The sequence below is a fragment of the Pan paniscus genome, chromosome 2 (genome assembly GCF_029289425.2).
Source record: "Pan paniscus chromosome 2, NHGRI_mPanPan1-v2.0_pri, whole genome shotgun sequence".
NCBI lineage: Eukaryota > Metazoa > Chordata > Mammalia > Primates > Hominidae > Pan > Pan paniscus.
The window spans coordinates 11588637-11606151 of NC_085926.1; the positions used below are offsets into that span (position 1 = coordinate 11588637).

General features: G+C 43.7%; 1 protein-coding gene across 5 annotated transcripts in view; it reads right to left on the bottom strand.

Moving 5' to 3' along the window:
- The window catches only part of VGLL4 (vestigial like family member 4), a 165983-nt gene that overhangs the window by 38715 nt on the left and 109753 nt on the right, over nucleotides 1-17515 (bottom strand). For 4 of the 5 annotated variants that reach the window (XM_003826267.5, XM_055109498.1, XM_034955810.3 and 1 more), the window contains one exon: nucleotides 7573-7762. In XM_003826267.5, the coding sequence (XP_003826315.1) occupies nucleotides 7573-7762 (190 nt within the window). Of the gene's footprint in view, nucleotides 7485-7572; nucleotides 7763-17515 lie in introns of those variants that run through there. The other variant, XM_034955811.3, reaches the window with a different exon arrangement.

The window sequence follows — 17515 nt, forward strand, 5'->3', positions numbered from 1 at the left end:
CACACACACAGGGGACAACCTCTTCATTTCAGCACCGAGCCCTCTCAAGGTTCTACCCACGAAGCAGCCTAGAATGACTCTCACAACCGATATGAATTTACCATGCTGTTACACTGCACCCATTGTTTGCCTTCAAGAGTTTTAATTCTATTACAAATACACACGATATTAAAATGCACAAGGTCATCCACTGCAGCATTGTTAGTATTGTAAAGCACCTGAAATTCCCAAAATGTCCAAACACAGGGGACTGGTTGGATGAGCTTTGATGCATGCAGGTAATGGAGTGCCACGCAGCTGAAATCCAGAGTGAGGAGCTGGTAGGAAAAGATTTCCATGATGTGTCATTGAAAAACACGAAGGCGGCCAGGCACGGTGGCTCACGCCTGTAATCCCAGCACTTTGGGAGGCCAAGGCGGGCGGATCACCTGAGATCGGGAGCTCGAGACCAGCCTGACCAACATGGAGAAACCCCATCTCTACTAAAAATACAAAATTAGCCGGGCATGGTGGCGCATGCCTATAATCCTAGCTACTCGGGAGGCTGAGGCAGGAGAATCGCTGGAACCCAGGAGGTGGAGGTTGTGGTGAGCCGAGATTGCCTCATTGCACTCCAGCCTGGGCAACAAGAGTGAAACTCCATCTCAAACAAACAAACAAACAAAATAAGAAAACACCAAGGCTAAAGTGAGTACACACAGTAGGCTATCGCACATGTAAGAAAGAAGGGGAAATGCAGAGAAATGCAAATCAAAACCACAATGAGATACCATCTCACACCAGTTAGAATGGCAATCATTAAAAAGTCAGGAAACAACAGATGCTGGAGAGGATGTGGAGAAATAGGAACACTTTTACACTGTTGGTGGGACTGTAAACTAGTTCAACCACTGTGGAAGTCAGTGTGGCGATTCCTCAGGGATCTAGAACTAGAAATACCATTTGACCCAGCCATCCCATTACTGGGTATATGCCCAAAGGACTATAAATCATGCTACTATAAAGACACATGCACACGTATGTTTATTGCGGCACTATTCACAATAGCAAAGACTTGGAACCAACCCAAATGTCCAACAATGATAGACTAGATTAAGAAAATGTGGCACGTGTACACCATGGAATACTATGCAGCCATAAAAAATGATGAGTTTATGTCCTTTGTAGGGACATGGATGAAATTGGAAATCATCATTCTCAGTAAACTATCACAAGGACAAAAAACCAAACACCACATGTTTTCACTCATAGGTGGGAATTGAACAATGAGAACACATGGACACAGGAAGGGGAACATCACACTCTGGGGACTGTTGTGGTGTGGGGGGAGGGGGGAGGGATAGCATTAGGAGATATACCTAATGTAAATGATGAGTTAATGGGTGCAGCACACCAGCATGGCACATGTATACATATGTAACTAACCTGCACATTGTGCACATGTACCCTAAAACTTAAAGTATAATAATAATAAAATAAGATAAAATAAAAGAAAGAAGGGGAAATGATAAAACATTCATGTATTTGCTTGATTTACCAAAACAGAAACACAAGAAGGATGCTTTGCTTCCAGGGAAGGGAGTAAAAGGCGTGAACAAGACAGGGTAGGGAGTAACATTAAAAGCATACTTTTTAGTACAGTTTTAACTTTGGGGAGCATGTTCATATCTTACATACTCAAAAAATAAAATTTGAAAGGATGGAAAAAGCCTAAAACAATGCAAACAGAAATGAATGAACCTAACAATATATTTCAAATAATACAACAATACTGAGGAGAAAAGGGAAAGTAACTCTTCAAATTCATCCTGTGACTATTATACCCTCAGCATGGGAGAAGGAAAAACCATAAACAAATCCTGAACTCTTTTTAGTTTGTTTTTCAAAGTGGTATTGGCACCGTGCTTCTCAAACTACCTGACGTGCACTGCAGGAGTGGACCATGAGTACATGTGTGGATGTAGTTCTTCTTACTGGTGAACCAGGGAGATACAGTATGGAACGGGGAGGGCGAGGAGGAGCTCGGGAGAGTTGGGTTAGCCCTGGAGCATCGCCAGGAACTCATTATCTCCTAGCTCTTTCCATGGAAAGGATCTAGAAACAGTGCTGTTCAATAGAACTTCTTGTGATGATAGAAATGTTCTGTATCTGTGCTGTCCGATATGGTAGCGAACGGCCACATGTGGCTACTAAGCTTGAAATGTGACTCCTGCAGCTGAGGAACTAGATTTTTAATTTTAATTTAAAATCAACACCTGTGGCTGGTGTCTGCTGTACTATTAGACAAATCAAGTCTAGAAGCAATGTGATCATAGTAACAATAAGTTACCATGAAAAACTATGTAATCCATAGTAACGATAACACCTAGCACCTGGATCTGGGCTTCTAAATCCTATTCCCCACTAAAAGGATCTGGAGTCCCCTGGAAAAACGGCTAATTCCATGGCTGGAGCAGGTAGGCTACAAGATGAGCCTAGAACAACTTGTAGGCCAGAAAATAAGAAAGTGCTCAACAACCACAACGAAATAACGGAGGTTATGACAAGGACATAGGACCAGTGGACAGGGTTCTTGTTTGTCAACTCTGGGACAGCTACAATTCATTCAGTAAGACAGGAACCCTGGAGTCCACAGGGATAACAAGTAGATAAATAGGCAGGCAGGCAGGAGAAAGGGGAAGAGCTCTTTCTTACCAGATTGCACTTGAATATCAAGGGCCATTAAAAAAAAAAACTTACTGATTTTTCCACAAGATGAATCCCACTCCACCTCTTCCCATCCTTTAATCCACTCTTTCCAAACACAGAGTACTTTTCAACTTCCAAACAGACATTCATCTACTTAAGACTTTTCTTAAGAAATAAACAGAAATAATGTATTTCTCAGGGTCACCGTATTGGAACCAACCCAACAGTCTCATAGATAGGTTAATGGATAAACGCAGAAATTGACCTTTCTAGTCTTAAAACTTAAAACTTACATTTGTTTTATCTGAGGTCTTTAAGAAAAGACCTTCAGTCCTCTCAAAAACAAAAAAAAAGTGTCAAAGAACTGAAGCCCACCAGGTAACTACATCCAGACAAAGAGATGTGGGACCGTCCTTCATCATGATTGTGTCCTTGCTCCTCCCAAGTTCCTATTTGTTAAATCTTGTTTCATTTTTTCCCTGCTATATAAACCCCAGCTTTAGTCCATCAGGGAGATGGATTTGCCCCGTCTCCTGGACTGTAGCACCCAATGAAAGCCTTCTTCCTTGGCAATACTCCTCATCCCAGTCACTGGCTTTCTGTGTGGTGAGCAGCAGGACCTAGACCAAACCCCTGGTGGTTCGGTAACAATATCAACAAAAAAATTAATAATGAGTTCAAATACGCCAGGTCCTAAGAGGCTGGAATAAAATCCCAGGAATTCTAATTTTCAAAATTCTGAAGAAATCACTAAGGAAACCTCTCTTTTTTTCCCCTTCCCCTAAATCAAACTGGATAGAACTCAGTCTTACTCTCTGTTGCCTCTTTTTTTTTTATAAGACATCATCTCGCTCTGTTGCCCAGGCTAGTGCAACGGCATGATCTCGGCTCACTGCAACCTCTGCCACCTGGATTCAAGCAATTCTCCTGTCACAGCCTCCTGAGTAGCTGGGACTACAGGCGCACACCACCACACCCAGCTAATTTTTTTTGTATTTTTAGTACAGACAGGGTTTCACCATACTGATCAGTCTGGTCTCAAACTCCTGACCTCATGTGATCCGCCCACTCTGGCCTCCCAAAGTGCTAGGATTACAGGCACGAGCCACCTCGCCCGGCCTCTGTCCCTTCTTACTCTGGCTCAAAGCCACCTGATCTCTCCATCTTTCCACTAGAAAATGTCTCCATATGATGCTTATAATAAAATGCAGCCAAACCGTGCACCTTTCAGGCCTTGTTAGCTAGCTACCGAAACTATTTTTTCTTTCTTCCTCTCTCTCTCCCTTCCTTCCTTTTTTAGAGGCAGGGTCTCCCTTTTGTACCCTGGCTGGAGTGCAGTGGTGTGATCACACCTCACTGCAGTCTTAAACTCCTGGGCTAAAGCTATCCTCCCACCTCAGCCTCCCAAGTAGCTGGGAGCAAAGGAGCACTCCACCAGGCCAAGCTAATTTTCAAAATTTTTTGTAGAGATGGGGGTCTTGCTATATTGCCCAGGCTGGTCTCAAACTCCTAGGCTCAAGCAATCTGCCTGCCTCACCCTCCTAAAGTGCTGGAATTACAGGCATGAGCTAGCACACCCAGCCAAAACTCTTTTCCAATAACACTCCTTTCCCCAGAATTATTGTGATTGCTTTAGTGATAAAATACATCACATTTTCATTACATGTTATTAACAAACTCTAAGAAGATAAAGCACAAAAACCATTTTGTAATCTCCTTAAAGAGATACACTAGGCTATTCCTTTTCAAATAATTATGAATCTGTCATTTATTGCAGATAACTTCTTAGGCATTAAATATAAAGGAGGGAGCATGCTATAGCCCAAATAGGAAACATTTCATCAAACAGCAGCACTAAATACCCTACAACACGAAGAAGTAAGACAGGCAGCATCTTTCCAATCTGCCTGTGAAATCTGTCATTAGGCTCTTAGAAAACACAGTACAAACAATGGTAATGTTACTAAAATAACTATCACACAGTAAACAAGTAACACTCAGAAGGACCTAACCACACGCCGATCGCCTTTGCTCCTTACACTGTACACTTAAAAACGGTTAAGAAAATATATTTTATAATATATATATTTTTTACCACAATAAAAGAAAAATGAGGGGGGAGTCACCTGGCTGGTGTAAGGGAGTCTGAGAGAGGAGGTTACTCCTGTTTCTATTTTCCTAAAACTTTGCATAATAATGTCAATTGTGATTTGCACATAAAATTTGGCGATTCTATTTACACTTAAAATTATTTATAGTGTCATCCAGACCCGTACCTCAAAGTCTTATTTGTAGCCACCAAGAGAGCTACAAAATTATTTTTTCTTTTTTTTTTTTGAGACAGAGTCTCGCTGTGTCGCCCAGGCTGGAGTGCAGTGGCGCGATCTCGGCTCACTCCAAGTTCCGCCTCCCAGGTTCACGCCATTCTCCTGCCTCAGCTTCCCGAGCAGCTGGGACTACAGGCGCCCGCCACCACACCCGGCTAATTTTTTGTATTTTTTGTAGAGACGGGGTTTCACCGTGTTAGCCAGGATGGTCTTGATCTGCTGACCTCGTGATCTGCCCGCCTCAGCCTCCCAAAGTGCTGGGATTACAGGCGTGAGCCACTGCGCCCAGCCTTCCTTTTTTTTTTTAAGACAGAGTCTCAGCTGGCTCACTGCAACCTCTGCCTCCAAGGTTCAAGCGATTCTCATGCCTCAGCCTCCCGAGTAGCTGGGATGACAGGCATGTACCACCATACCCAGCTAGTTTTTTGTAATTTTAGTAGAGACAGGGTTTTGCCATGTTGCCTAGGCTGGTCTCAAACTCCTGGCCTCAGGTGATCCACCCACCTTGGCCTCCCAAAGTGCTAGGATTACAGGTGTGTGAGCCACTGCGCCTAGCCACAAAATTATTTTCTGAACATTTTAATATTCTAATAATAATATTAACAATGACTAAAGCTGAGTACTTACTATCTGCCAGGCACCATTCTTAAGTCCTTACAATAATCCTATGAGGAAGGAATTAATATTATCTGTGATGAAAGATAAAGAAAGTGGGAATTGAACCCAAGCATTTTGATTAAAAGGCACATACTATCAAACATTAAATCCACCATATATACATACGTATATATTCTTATTCTCTATCATCATAACCTCTATCTGAACAATGGAATAAAAATAACAGCCCCCATCAACTAAGTGCTATACCATGCCAAGCTCTTTGCATATTTTAACTCTAGTCCTCTTAATAGCTCTATACATTAACTATTATCATTGTCATTGTCATTGTCCAATGACAAGGATATCACTGTCAAGGATACTGGGCCCAGCTAAATTAAGTGACTTGTCCAAAGCCTCACAGCTGTTGTGTGGCAGAATCAGGATTTAAATTAAGGCATGTTTGTCTGCAGGCTGCCTTCCCCTTTCTTACTTACGAAAAGAAAAAAAAAAAAAAGACCAAATGCTCTTATTTGGGTTTGGGAAAAGCGGATGGGAAAGTATAAGAAATTCGTGGGAATAAAAGAACGAACTGCAAGAGTTGAGCACCCAGGAGTTAAGCTAGCCCTGCCTGCGGAGTGCACTGTTTGCAGGGCCTTCCTGCTGGATTCCTGATGGTAGCAAATTCCAGGGCTCCAGACTGCAGGCTCAGCCTCTGACTAACACTGCAGTGATTTATTTGAGGATAAATACCTCTGTCAGTGTCTTATGACTGAACACAACAGTCCAAGCTGACTGGAACGAGCGGAATGCGAGGACGCTGGAGCTGAGGCAGCAGAGGCGGGAGCTGGGCCACCTCTCTGCGGAAGCTCTGCCTCCAAGGAGGAGCCCTCCCTGCTCTACCTTCCTGTGGGGAGACAGCAGTGCCCTCAGGAATTGGAGCATCTTGAATAATGAGGAAACACTGACTCACGCTAGAGTGAGCGCTTGGGAAGGGGAAGGACGAGGACCTCTGTACCTGCACACACAAAGCTACTCCCTCCAATACTCAGTGCAGCCTTGCCAGGATTGGCAAGATAACTCCAAGAACACGCCCTCACCACTGTACCCGTAGGCTCTCTGGGCAGCTAGTGGGGCGTCTCCAAATCCTGAAAACTGGGGAGAAGCCTCTCCCTCTGCGAGGAGGGTGTGTGCCGAGAGGAGAGTGCAAAGGGGAGAAGCCGGGTGCACGGAAGCGGGAGGCTTTTCCAGTGGAAACATGGTGACGTTGCACAGATTCAGGGATCTGTGGTTTCAGCCCGTGTTTCACAAATAACAGAACTGAGGCCCAAAGAGTTGAAGCAATTCGTGTCAAGAAGGTAGACAGTGTCAGTGGCAGATCAAGGACTGGCTGGATGTGGTGAGTGGCACCTTGTCATGAGCATAGGAAGCTGGCTTCCCTTTATGGGAAGGTCCCAAGTTTGTACCAGGGGCACATGAGGTGGGATGAACACTTCTTCGTGTGTACAATCCTAGACTCCTGAGTAAGAACTTTACAGATGTCTGCTTGGTCAAAAAGGTGCTGAGCTTCCCTTCTATTTGTCTGGTGCACAGTGACATTCACTAAATGTTGATTCTCCTAAAAATAATCAATATGTATGGGCAAAAAAAAGCGAAGCTTAGCAGATGACTACTCGACTGCTCGCAGAAGCTCTAAGGGGACATTAACTTCTATGGAGTTTAACATGCGGAAGGTCCTACAAGTAGGCTGGAGGGAAGCCAGACTTCCACCTCACCGCGAGTTATCAAAATGAGTTTACTACCTTCTTTTTCGCAGATGAATACTATTTTTCTTTTGTAAATAATATCCTTTTCAAATAAAGTATGCAAATGATAACATCAGAATTAGCACAAAGTTGCAAAACAAATAGGGCCCCAGCACGGAGCACCCTTAAGCCAAAATAAGAACAGAGGAACTCACAGATGGGGGTTGAAGATGCGACTCATCTTGGAGACGTGGTCGTTGTCACAGTCTAGGTCCTCGTCACCTGGCTCCATGCTGAACTTCCTCTTGCTGGGGCTGATTGGGGGAGGGCCGGTGCGGTGACTGCTGAGGGCAGAGGCCACCGGCAGGGTCTGCATTCTGGGTTCTCCCCTGAGAGCAGCTTCACCTACGCAGAGAGAGATGATGTAGTCACTAAGCAGGAGAAAGGCCCCCATCTCAGTCCCCCAGGCTCCCCGCCTGCCCAGCCAGCCCCTTGCAAAACTACTCCCAGTGGAAAGTTTTTGGCAATGGGACGGGGCCGCCTGCCATCCTCTGAACATGGTTTGAGTGTGGTTAGCTGCCAACCATGAGACATTTTACATCAACGTGGTTTTCTAGCACAGTCACTCTTTAGGGGAGAGTTTAAAATAAAAAGTTGCAATAAAATAGCAGGGGGGAGGCAAAAAGCATTTGCTGTAAACAATTTCAAAAGTTAATTTAAAACACCAAAGGTCTTTTCACGTGTGGGTATTCCACTCGATACAGATAGGAGAATGACCTCACTGCATTCATGAAACCACTATGCCCAACTCACTTTTCCTGCTTGTTCTGTTTTTTTTTTTCTAATATAGTCTTGGTATTTAATTTCTTTTAAAAGAATGAGGAAAGTGTGTGGGCTAACAGTTCACACATTTGTACCGAAAGTTAAAAGAAATATAAATACATCGTTTAATGGGAAATAAATGTTTAATTCTTACAGTACACTAAAAATTGCACATTAAAATATTATCAGCACAAAGCTTTGGCATATAACTTATCGCAAGCATAATACATGGGTAGGTGCAGTTCTGAAACATGTTTCGAAATTAGGCAATCAAATTAGGGTCCACATTTCCATTTGATTTGACATCTTGGCGTTTTTCATTATTATCTTAAAAAGTTTTGTATTAGGCAATCACTTTGTGCCTCGCTGTGAATTAAAATAAGCATAGCCTTTCATAGTAATAAAGCTTGTGTACCTTCTAAACTTTATAAAGACGAATGATTACTTTAAGAGAAAACTTCAAACTTTCTAAGTCACATGGGGGGAGCACCTAAATTTTTCACAAATAATAACCCTTTTGTTGTGCTGAACATTTTGGTCTCTCGGACCTGACCAGTTTTCTTTCCATTTGGTCACAATTTGAGAGTAATACGAGGATAAAGTCAACTTCATCTGAGGCCTTGTGGTACCTAAGAAAAGGAATCTTTGTTTGCCACCACTAATTTTCATATCATCACAGATGTGTGGACAGTGTTAACAGTCATTTACTTCATACACATATGACAAATATGATTTTGTTGGAGAAAGGAGTGAGGAAAAACCCTCTGAATATTTACCAGGAAAAATAAAAACTTGGCCAATTTACTCAGCAAGATATAAACTAGCAAATATACAGTGACCCATAATACACCTCCAGCCAGGATTTCTTTTAAGGATTCTGGCCCCAAAGCAAACTGGAACTTTCCATTTTAAATGAGATACCTAAAACACAGGCCTCACGCTGGCCTGCCACACTCAGAAATTCAGTATGATCTTGGTTGGCCTATACTCCCTATTTAGTAATTTTCATTTTAAAAAACAAAAAAAGCAGTGCTCATCTTTATACCTTCATAAATTAGAAAAATATCCTTTCTAATTATCTCCGTTATTTGTGCTACTTCCTCCTCCACAAAGAGAGAAGAGGGTGTTTCCAAGGGAAAGCTTCAGAAGCCCAAGCCCAGCTAACTTTCTGGGAAGCCCTGATGATACCCCCAGGAAAGCAGCAACTGCAAATCAAACCTCATCAAAATGGCACCAGCTGACCCTCCTCTCCACCCAGGGTTTCTCAACACTCCTGGCAGGATGCGAGGGGATGAGGAGTCCTCGGGCTTGGACCCCCGAACTGTGGTCATCATTTCATCAGATGCCAGCTGTGTAGCAACAAGAGTTGCTATGGAAAACAACCACTACAGCAACAGACTGAAATCACTCCAAAAAAGGAGCCGTCACTCATTCCACCAGCATACACTGTGACGCGGAAAGCAAAACGCTTGGGTTAAGAACAACATTCCCACTCCCCTCCCCAGTTTCCATCCTAGTAAAAATTCTCGTGCTTGTTTGCATTTTTAAGTTCATCCAACGGATGCAGTGCTTATCTTTAAGACTGAATCACTGATGTCTAACATGGAAAAAAATTCCACAAGAATCCTCAGAAAACACTGGAGATTTCTAACCCACGGGTGGGGGTGGGACCGGGGCTGGGGCTACAGGCCCCATGAAGGCACTCCAGGTGTCCTTCACCAGGGACTGTGACAGACGCCTCCTCCAGGTCCCCGGGAGACGGTGGTAAATGCGTGCTGTAGTACTTCAGCATCTCAGCTTGCCGGCGCCGGAAGGAGCCCAGGAAGCACGGTTTGCCTCATTTGATGGATGACGAAGCTGTGCCCCAAAACATAGCGTGACTTACCCAAGATTCTCCAGTTAACAGGTTAGCTGGAGGCAAGAACCCATGGCCTCTGCAATCAGACAATGCCTCATCCTAAGACTGTGCAGCCTCACACAAGGCTTACAGCAAAGGAAAATAATCCGCACATAAGGTCAGGGACAGGTCCGTTCAGTTATGTGCCTTTATGCATCTTTGGGGCCCCTCCCTAGATGGCCCTAACCCAACACTTGTATTTTAGACAAGAGTGGTAACTGTTGTATGTGTGGTGGGGTTAAAATTATTTTAGTAAAACTGAAGCAAACATTTGGTCTGGGAGATAAGACACTTGCATTGCAATCTTGACTCTTCCTTTATTTAGGATGGGGTGAATTTGGGCACGTGCTTCCCCTCTCTGGGCCTCCCTCCATACAACAAGGGGCTGGACTAGCTAATGTGTCATGTTCTTTCCAGCTCTTAGAATTACTGATGCAATTCTATGATCAACAAGTGACCAACCAACTAACCAACATTTACAAAGAAATTGTTACTTGTGTAATGGTGAACTAAGACAGCAAAACTCAAGGTATGTACCTCAGATGTTATTCATCGAAAAAAACAAGGGTGACCCTGGGGTCAAATAAATTTGGAAACCGTGAGATTGAACAACTTTTACAGGAGTTTAACTACAGGCCTTTCTGTCTTCTAATGCATCTCAGTCTCTGAGATGGAAACCCAGCAGGGCTGCTTTCCATCCCCCGCCACGCCCCCGCCCACCCCCAATCCTACACAGCTCTGTGAATTCCATCTTCCAAAGCGCCCCCACGCCCCCCCCACCCCCAATCCTACACAGCTCTGTGAATTCCATCTTCCAAAGCGCCATTCTCAGCATGTTGGCCCATCCTCACCCCAGATGTCCAGTGACTGCAGACTTCTTCTGCATTCGAAACCCCAACTGCCTTTCTCATTTTTATTCCTAGTATTCCTCTTTATGATCCCTGAAAATTTCAGCCCAATAAGTTAAACTAGACTCATCACCATTCCACAGAGAACTTGTTCTTCCCCCAATCTTCTCATTTAAGTTCATGCATCCTGCAAAACCACTTAAAATGCCTCCTCCATCAGGCTGTCCTCCTTGATTCCTCCAGCTGAAGGTCATCTCCTCTTCCTCTGAACATCTATAGAAACTTATCACTCTGGTGCTTCCCTCCCTACTTTATTTTATGCTCCTGGAAGCAGGTGGCATTTAATTCATTTAATAAACCTGAGAGTGCAGAGCACAACTGACCTACTGAATCAATGAGGCAAGGTGACAGGGCAGGCAGTTTACAGAGCTTTAGGATATGTTAAAGATCAAAGATGCTATAGAATAAGGAGTGTTTAAAGATCTATTTAAAAATATAAGAAGAACTCTTACAACAATTAAAAAGATAACAAAAAATAGAAAAGGATCTAAATAGGCATTTCTGAAGAGAAGATATGAAAATAGCCAATAAGCACATGGAAAGATGTTGTATTAGTCTGTTCTCACGTTGCTGATAAAGACATACCCGAGACTGGGTAATTTATAAAGAAAAAGAGGCTTGATGGATTCATAGTTCCACATGCCTGGGGAGGCCTCACAATCATGGAGGAAGCCGAAAGGCATGTCTTACATGATGACAGATGAGAGAATGAGAATGAGAGAAAGGGATGTTCCCTTATAAAACCATCAGATCTTGTGAGACTTACTACCACAGGTACAGTATGGGGGAAACCGCCCCCACGATTCAGTTATCTCCCACCGGGTCCCTCCCACAACACGTGGGAATTATGGGAGCTACAATTCAAGATGAGATTGGGTGGGGACACTGCCAAACCATATCAGATGTCCAACATCGTCAGCCATCAAGGAAATGTGAATCAATACCACAAAGAGATACCACTAACACCTGTTAGGATGGCTATAATCAAAAGACAATACAAAAGTGTTAGCAAGGACGTGGAGAAGTTGGAACATGTGTATGCTGCTGGTAGAATTGTAAAGTGGCATTGAGAGGTGAAGCCAGCTGGACTTGTAGGTTGGGTGGGGACTTGGAGAACTTTTCTGTCTTATAAGAGGATTGTAAAATGCACCATCAGCACCCTGTAGCTAGGACTGTAAAACGCACCCAATCAGTGCTCTGTGGCTAGCTAGAAGTTTGTAAAATGTGCCAATCAACGCTCTGTAAAAACGCATCAATCAGCTCTCTGTGGCTAGCTAAAGGTTTGTAAAATGGACCAATCAGCACTCTGTAAAATGGACCAATGAGCAGGACATAGGCAGGGACAAATAAGGGAATAAAAGCTGGCCACTCCAGCCAGCAGCGGCAACCCACTCGAGTCCCCTTCCACACTGTGGAAGCTTTGTTCCTTTGCTCTTCACAATAAATCTTGCTGCTGCTCACTCTTTGGGTCCGTGCCACCTTTAAGAGCTGTAACACTCACCACGAAGGTCCCCAGCTTCATTCTTGAAGTCAGCGAGACCAAGAACCCACTGGAAGGAACCAACTCCGGACACAGCATGGCCATGGTGGAAAACAGTCTGACAGCTCCTCAACTGATGAAACACAGAGTTACCACATAACCTAGCAATTCTAGTCCTGGGTACATAACCAAGAGAAATGAAAACATGTCCACACAAAAGCTTGTACATGCATGTTCATAGCAGCATTATTAAAATAGCTAAATAGTGGAAACAACCAAAATGTCCATCAACTAACAGATGTAAAAAATGAAATATCCATGATGTAATAATATGCAGCTATAAAAAGGAGTAAGATACTGATTCATGCCATGACACAGATGAACCTAGAAAACAGTATGCTGAGTGAAGGAAAGCAGACACAAAAGGCCACCTACTGTCTGATTCCACTTCTATGAAATGTCAGAAGAGGGAGGCTCACAGGCAGAAAGCAGGTGAGTCGGTGCTGAGGGCTGGGAGAAGGGGGAATGGGAGGTGACAGTTCACGGGTGGCAGGTTTCTTTGGGGGAATGACAAAAACCTTCTAAAATTGATTGTGATAAAAATTGCATAACTCTAAATATGCTAAAAACCACTGAAGTGTATTGTAGACTTTAAATGGGTGAATTGTATAGTATGTGAATTATGTCTCAGTAGAAATGTTACCTCTTCCTCCTCCAAAATAAGAATATATTTATAAGCAGTATAAGGCTCCAATATCATTAGATTCTTTTTTCTCTCAGGCTTTTCACACTAAACTATTAAACAATTAAGAACAGGCATTCGTGAATTTCCCCAGAAATAAAAACAAACCTTTTGTTATTACAGTTACATCTCCCTACAATATTAAAGTCAGATAATTTTTAAAACATTATTTATTAAGCTAAAAAAAGTCACATTAGTGAAACACTTGAGGTGACTTAGGCTCTTGGATTCATCAGATCCTATAAAGCTGCAGCTCAGCTTTTAATCAGTGTGTCGAGTGCCTGTGACACGCTGAAGGCTGTGCAAAGTACTGTCACAAAAATAAATGATGAAATGTATACAGACCCTGACCACAAGGGTGGGAGGCAAAAGCACATACACCAAAAGGAACTTATCTTGGGAGTGCAAGAGGCTTTTTCCTCTTGTTCTAACATGTATTCGAAATTTCACAATGGTCTGGCAATTGAAAAAGGAGAAAAGATTATCTTTCTTTTTCAAAAATAAACAGAAGGAAGATTTGAGCTGAGTAACCCCGTATTTTAAGCTTTACAAGTTGGCTTAACTACAACTGTCAGTTTTACTTCTTTCAAATTCCCAATGACAACTAAAGAAGTTTTATTTTTTAAATGTATTTGGCCTTTTACATGAAGATAATTTTATCTAGGCACACGTTAGAAAAATGCCTAGATAAAATGAAGAAAAATGCCGAATATATACAAAATTAACTCCTGTGGTTTTTTGGCATGGTGGCAATTCTAACACATGGATCAATAATATTCCTTCAAATTTCCCCAAAGAAGATAAGCAAAGATTTTGGCCTAAGATTTCACAAGAATCAGCATGTTTATTTCAATGGCAGAGAAGTTTAACAGAGAGAAATGAAAAAAGAGAATCACCTTGCTTTATGCTGTGCTATAATATGATTTTGACAAAATATCACAAGAAAATTCTGCTTTCAAAGTCAAAATAGAAAGAGGGGAGGAGGACAGGGAGGAACCGTGGAAAATGTAACCCCACTGTAATCCTGTTATTACCATAGCTCAAAGATTCTAAGACTATTTCCTACATTTTAATATTGCTGAGACTGAAGTTTATCTTACAAATAATTGGCATATATTAACAGCCAAGATTGCTTCTTTTTCAGTGGTACATAAAACAATGATTCACACAGAACCTAACTCCAGAGGCTTCAAAACAGCACTGGTCTCTTCAACCTCCATTTCTTTTTTTGTTTGTTTGTTTTTTGGAGATGGAGTCTCACTCTGTCGCCCAGACTGGAGTGCAGTGGCGAGATCTTGGCTCACTGCAACCTCTGCCTCCTGGGTTCAAGTGATTCTCCTGCGTCAGCCTCCCGAGTGTAGCCGGGACTACAGGTGCTCGCCACCATGCCTGGCTAATTTTTCTCAAATTTTTTAGTAGAGATGGGGTTTTACCATGTTGGCCAGGGTAGTCTAGAACTCCTGATCTCAAGTTATCTACCCACCTTGGCCTCCCAAAGTGCTGGGATTACAGGCCTGAGCCACCGAGCCTGGCCTAACCTCTGTTTCTTCACTCACAAAATTAAGTGGTTTGATTAGATCATCTTGACAGCCTACTTTTGGCTCTAATGGACTACATCTTCCATAAGAGATACATCTTCTAAAGTTAAGTTTCCTTTTACTGCTCATCAAGAAATACTTTCCAAACTTTTACATAGTGGTAGAAAAAGCAGATTCAACAAAGCAATCAACTAACAAAATTTTTTGAGATTAGCTAATTATTAGCATCTCATGATTAAGGGAGATTTCATTAAAAAACAAGGACTCTTCTAGTTCTCCAAGTTCCAGCAACATTCATTTATTCGAATACTACAAGAAAGTTGTAGCCAGCTGAAACCTGGACAAATAGAATCTGGTTCACCAAATGCAGATTCGATTTTCATAGAACAGAACAATCAGGGCCATGACCTTCAACACAGAGATGGGGCGAGTGATTGGGTTTCAGGGGGATTAATGGACTCTCCCAGGGATAAGGCGGCGTTAGCAATGGGAACCCGGGTCTCGGCCACATGGCCCCTCACCAACTGTGCGGGCCCATCGCCAGATTGGGGTGTGGGCTGCATGGGAGGTGATGGCATGGCTCTGAGCAATTAATCAAAATAATGGTATTTATGGGCATTTTCTGGAGATAAGACCAACAGCACAGGGTGAAATGAGAATGTCTTTATGGAGAAGGAGAGGGTAAACTACAGTCAAATGTATCTTGCTGTAACTTTTAAGGATAGATTTTTGACAAAGATCTCTATGCCGTGCCGAACAGAGAGTTTAAGTCCACAACTTAAATCTCCGCTGTGTCTAAGGCTTTATGTTCAGCCCCACTCCCAGCCCCTTTATCATGTTTGAACCTAAATCAAAGAAGCAAAACCATAGCTCGGTCGGCCAAGCCAGCCGCGCTGCACTGATGTGTCTCCTTCAGGCTGACCACAGCCCATGGCAACCGACTGACATCATGTCCTGGCGAGAGGGCACCCTGGTAAGAGGACCCTGCTCCCACATTCCACGCCCCTCTCACATCTCACCCTCTCATCACTGTGCAGGGCAGAAGCCCCCGGCAGCCAGGGCTTACTCACTTTCTTTCAAATAATACTTCTTTGTCTCACGGTCGAGCAGCTGGGGACAAGACACCGTGAAGTCAATCTCCTTCAAATTGTTCAACTTGTGGCTAGCCCCATTCTGGCTCACTTTTTTCTTTTTTTATAGGACGCCCATTGCAATGCGAGCCGGCAGATAAAAGCCGTGACGTGCTGTCTGCCCAAGCGCAAGGATCGCCTGCAATCCCCCAGCCCTTGGGTGGCAACACAAAGCACCTCTCATACTATAATGCTCTGGGCGGCCCCAGGCTCAGCTCTAATCGTGCAGAGCCTGACCTCGCCTCGGGGGAGCCGGCTGGACTGGGAAGGGCTGTGCAGGGTCCACACCCTGGACTGGGCTTGGTTTGAGCAGCTCTACTCTTTTTGTTTAAGAGCAAAGATGAGATTGTGTTGAGAGAGTACAGCCTCTATCTTGGACTGCTAATAATATAGATAAGGATAACAACAGCACAATAAAACTGGTAGAAGTGAAGCATATGCCATCTTCACTAGAATTTCAAGGAATCTAAATCATTTCATACACACTATACTTTGTAGAAGCCTTCCTGTATCTTCTATGAGTGTGTTTTATTTTATAAGCATATTACAACATGATCTATTGTTCTGACTTTTCTTAGTGCAGCCCTGTGAGGGAGGCGGGGAAGAAGAGCTCCCGCCTTGCAGCCGAGGAAACTAGTGTTTCAAGAATTACGTGAATTTCTCAAGGTCGCAAAGCTGATTAATGGAAGCACTGGAAGTAGAAACCTGGGATTTAGACTCCCCAACTTCCATCATCTTTCTAGGTGTGCAAGATGCTTCACTGGTTGAGGAAAATAAACGGGAGGAAGACAGTTGAGGAGGGAGGAAGGGGGAGAAGAGAGGGGGAGGGGGCGGGAGGAAGGGGAGCTTATTGGCTGAACCATGCCCACCCCTGGAATTAACACGTTAAAGTCCCAAACCCCAGTACTGCAGAGAACATGGCTGTATTTGAAGACAGAGACTTTAAAGACGTAATTAAGGTGAAATGAGGTCATTAATCCAATCTGACTGTTGTCCCTATAACAAGAGATTAGGACAAAGACACATTACAGAAAGGCCACCATGCGAGGATATGGGAGAAGAGAAGGCGGCCATCTGCAAGCCAAGGAGAGAGCCCGCCGGAGAAATAAGCCCGCTGACTCTTTGATCTCAGACTTCCAGCCTCCAGGACCAGTGAGTTAATACATTTCTGTTGTTTAAACCACCCAGTCTGCGGAATTTTATTCTGGCAGCCCCAGGAAACTAATCCAGAGAGGAAAGAAGAGAGGACAGGACTGAAACCTGGTTCTGACACCGAAGATGAACAGCTGCAACTGTCCCATCTGTCTGACCTAACATAGTGGGACTGAGATGAAAGCAACTGAACGTACAGATGCCGCTTCCAGGCCAGAACCACCTGAGCACAGGAGGAAACAAACACATGGGCTGGCAAGGGAGGAGAATGGGTTTCCTGGCTGGGCACTGGGCAAGTGGACAGCTGCGGCCTGCCCCTCTGACTTGGTGATCATCTGCCCTGCACCAGCCAGAGGAACCTCGACCTCCCAGGAATTCTTCTGCTTGCCTGTAAGAGAGGAGGACTAGGTTTGTGTTCACAAACCAGGCTGGGGCCTCCTTTGGATGGGGAGGCAGTGGGTCTGAGGTGGGACCTGCTCCCAGACATGT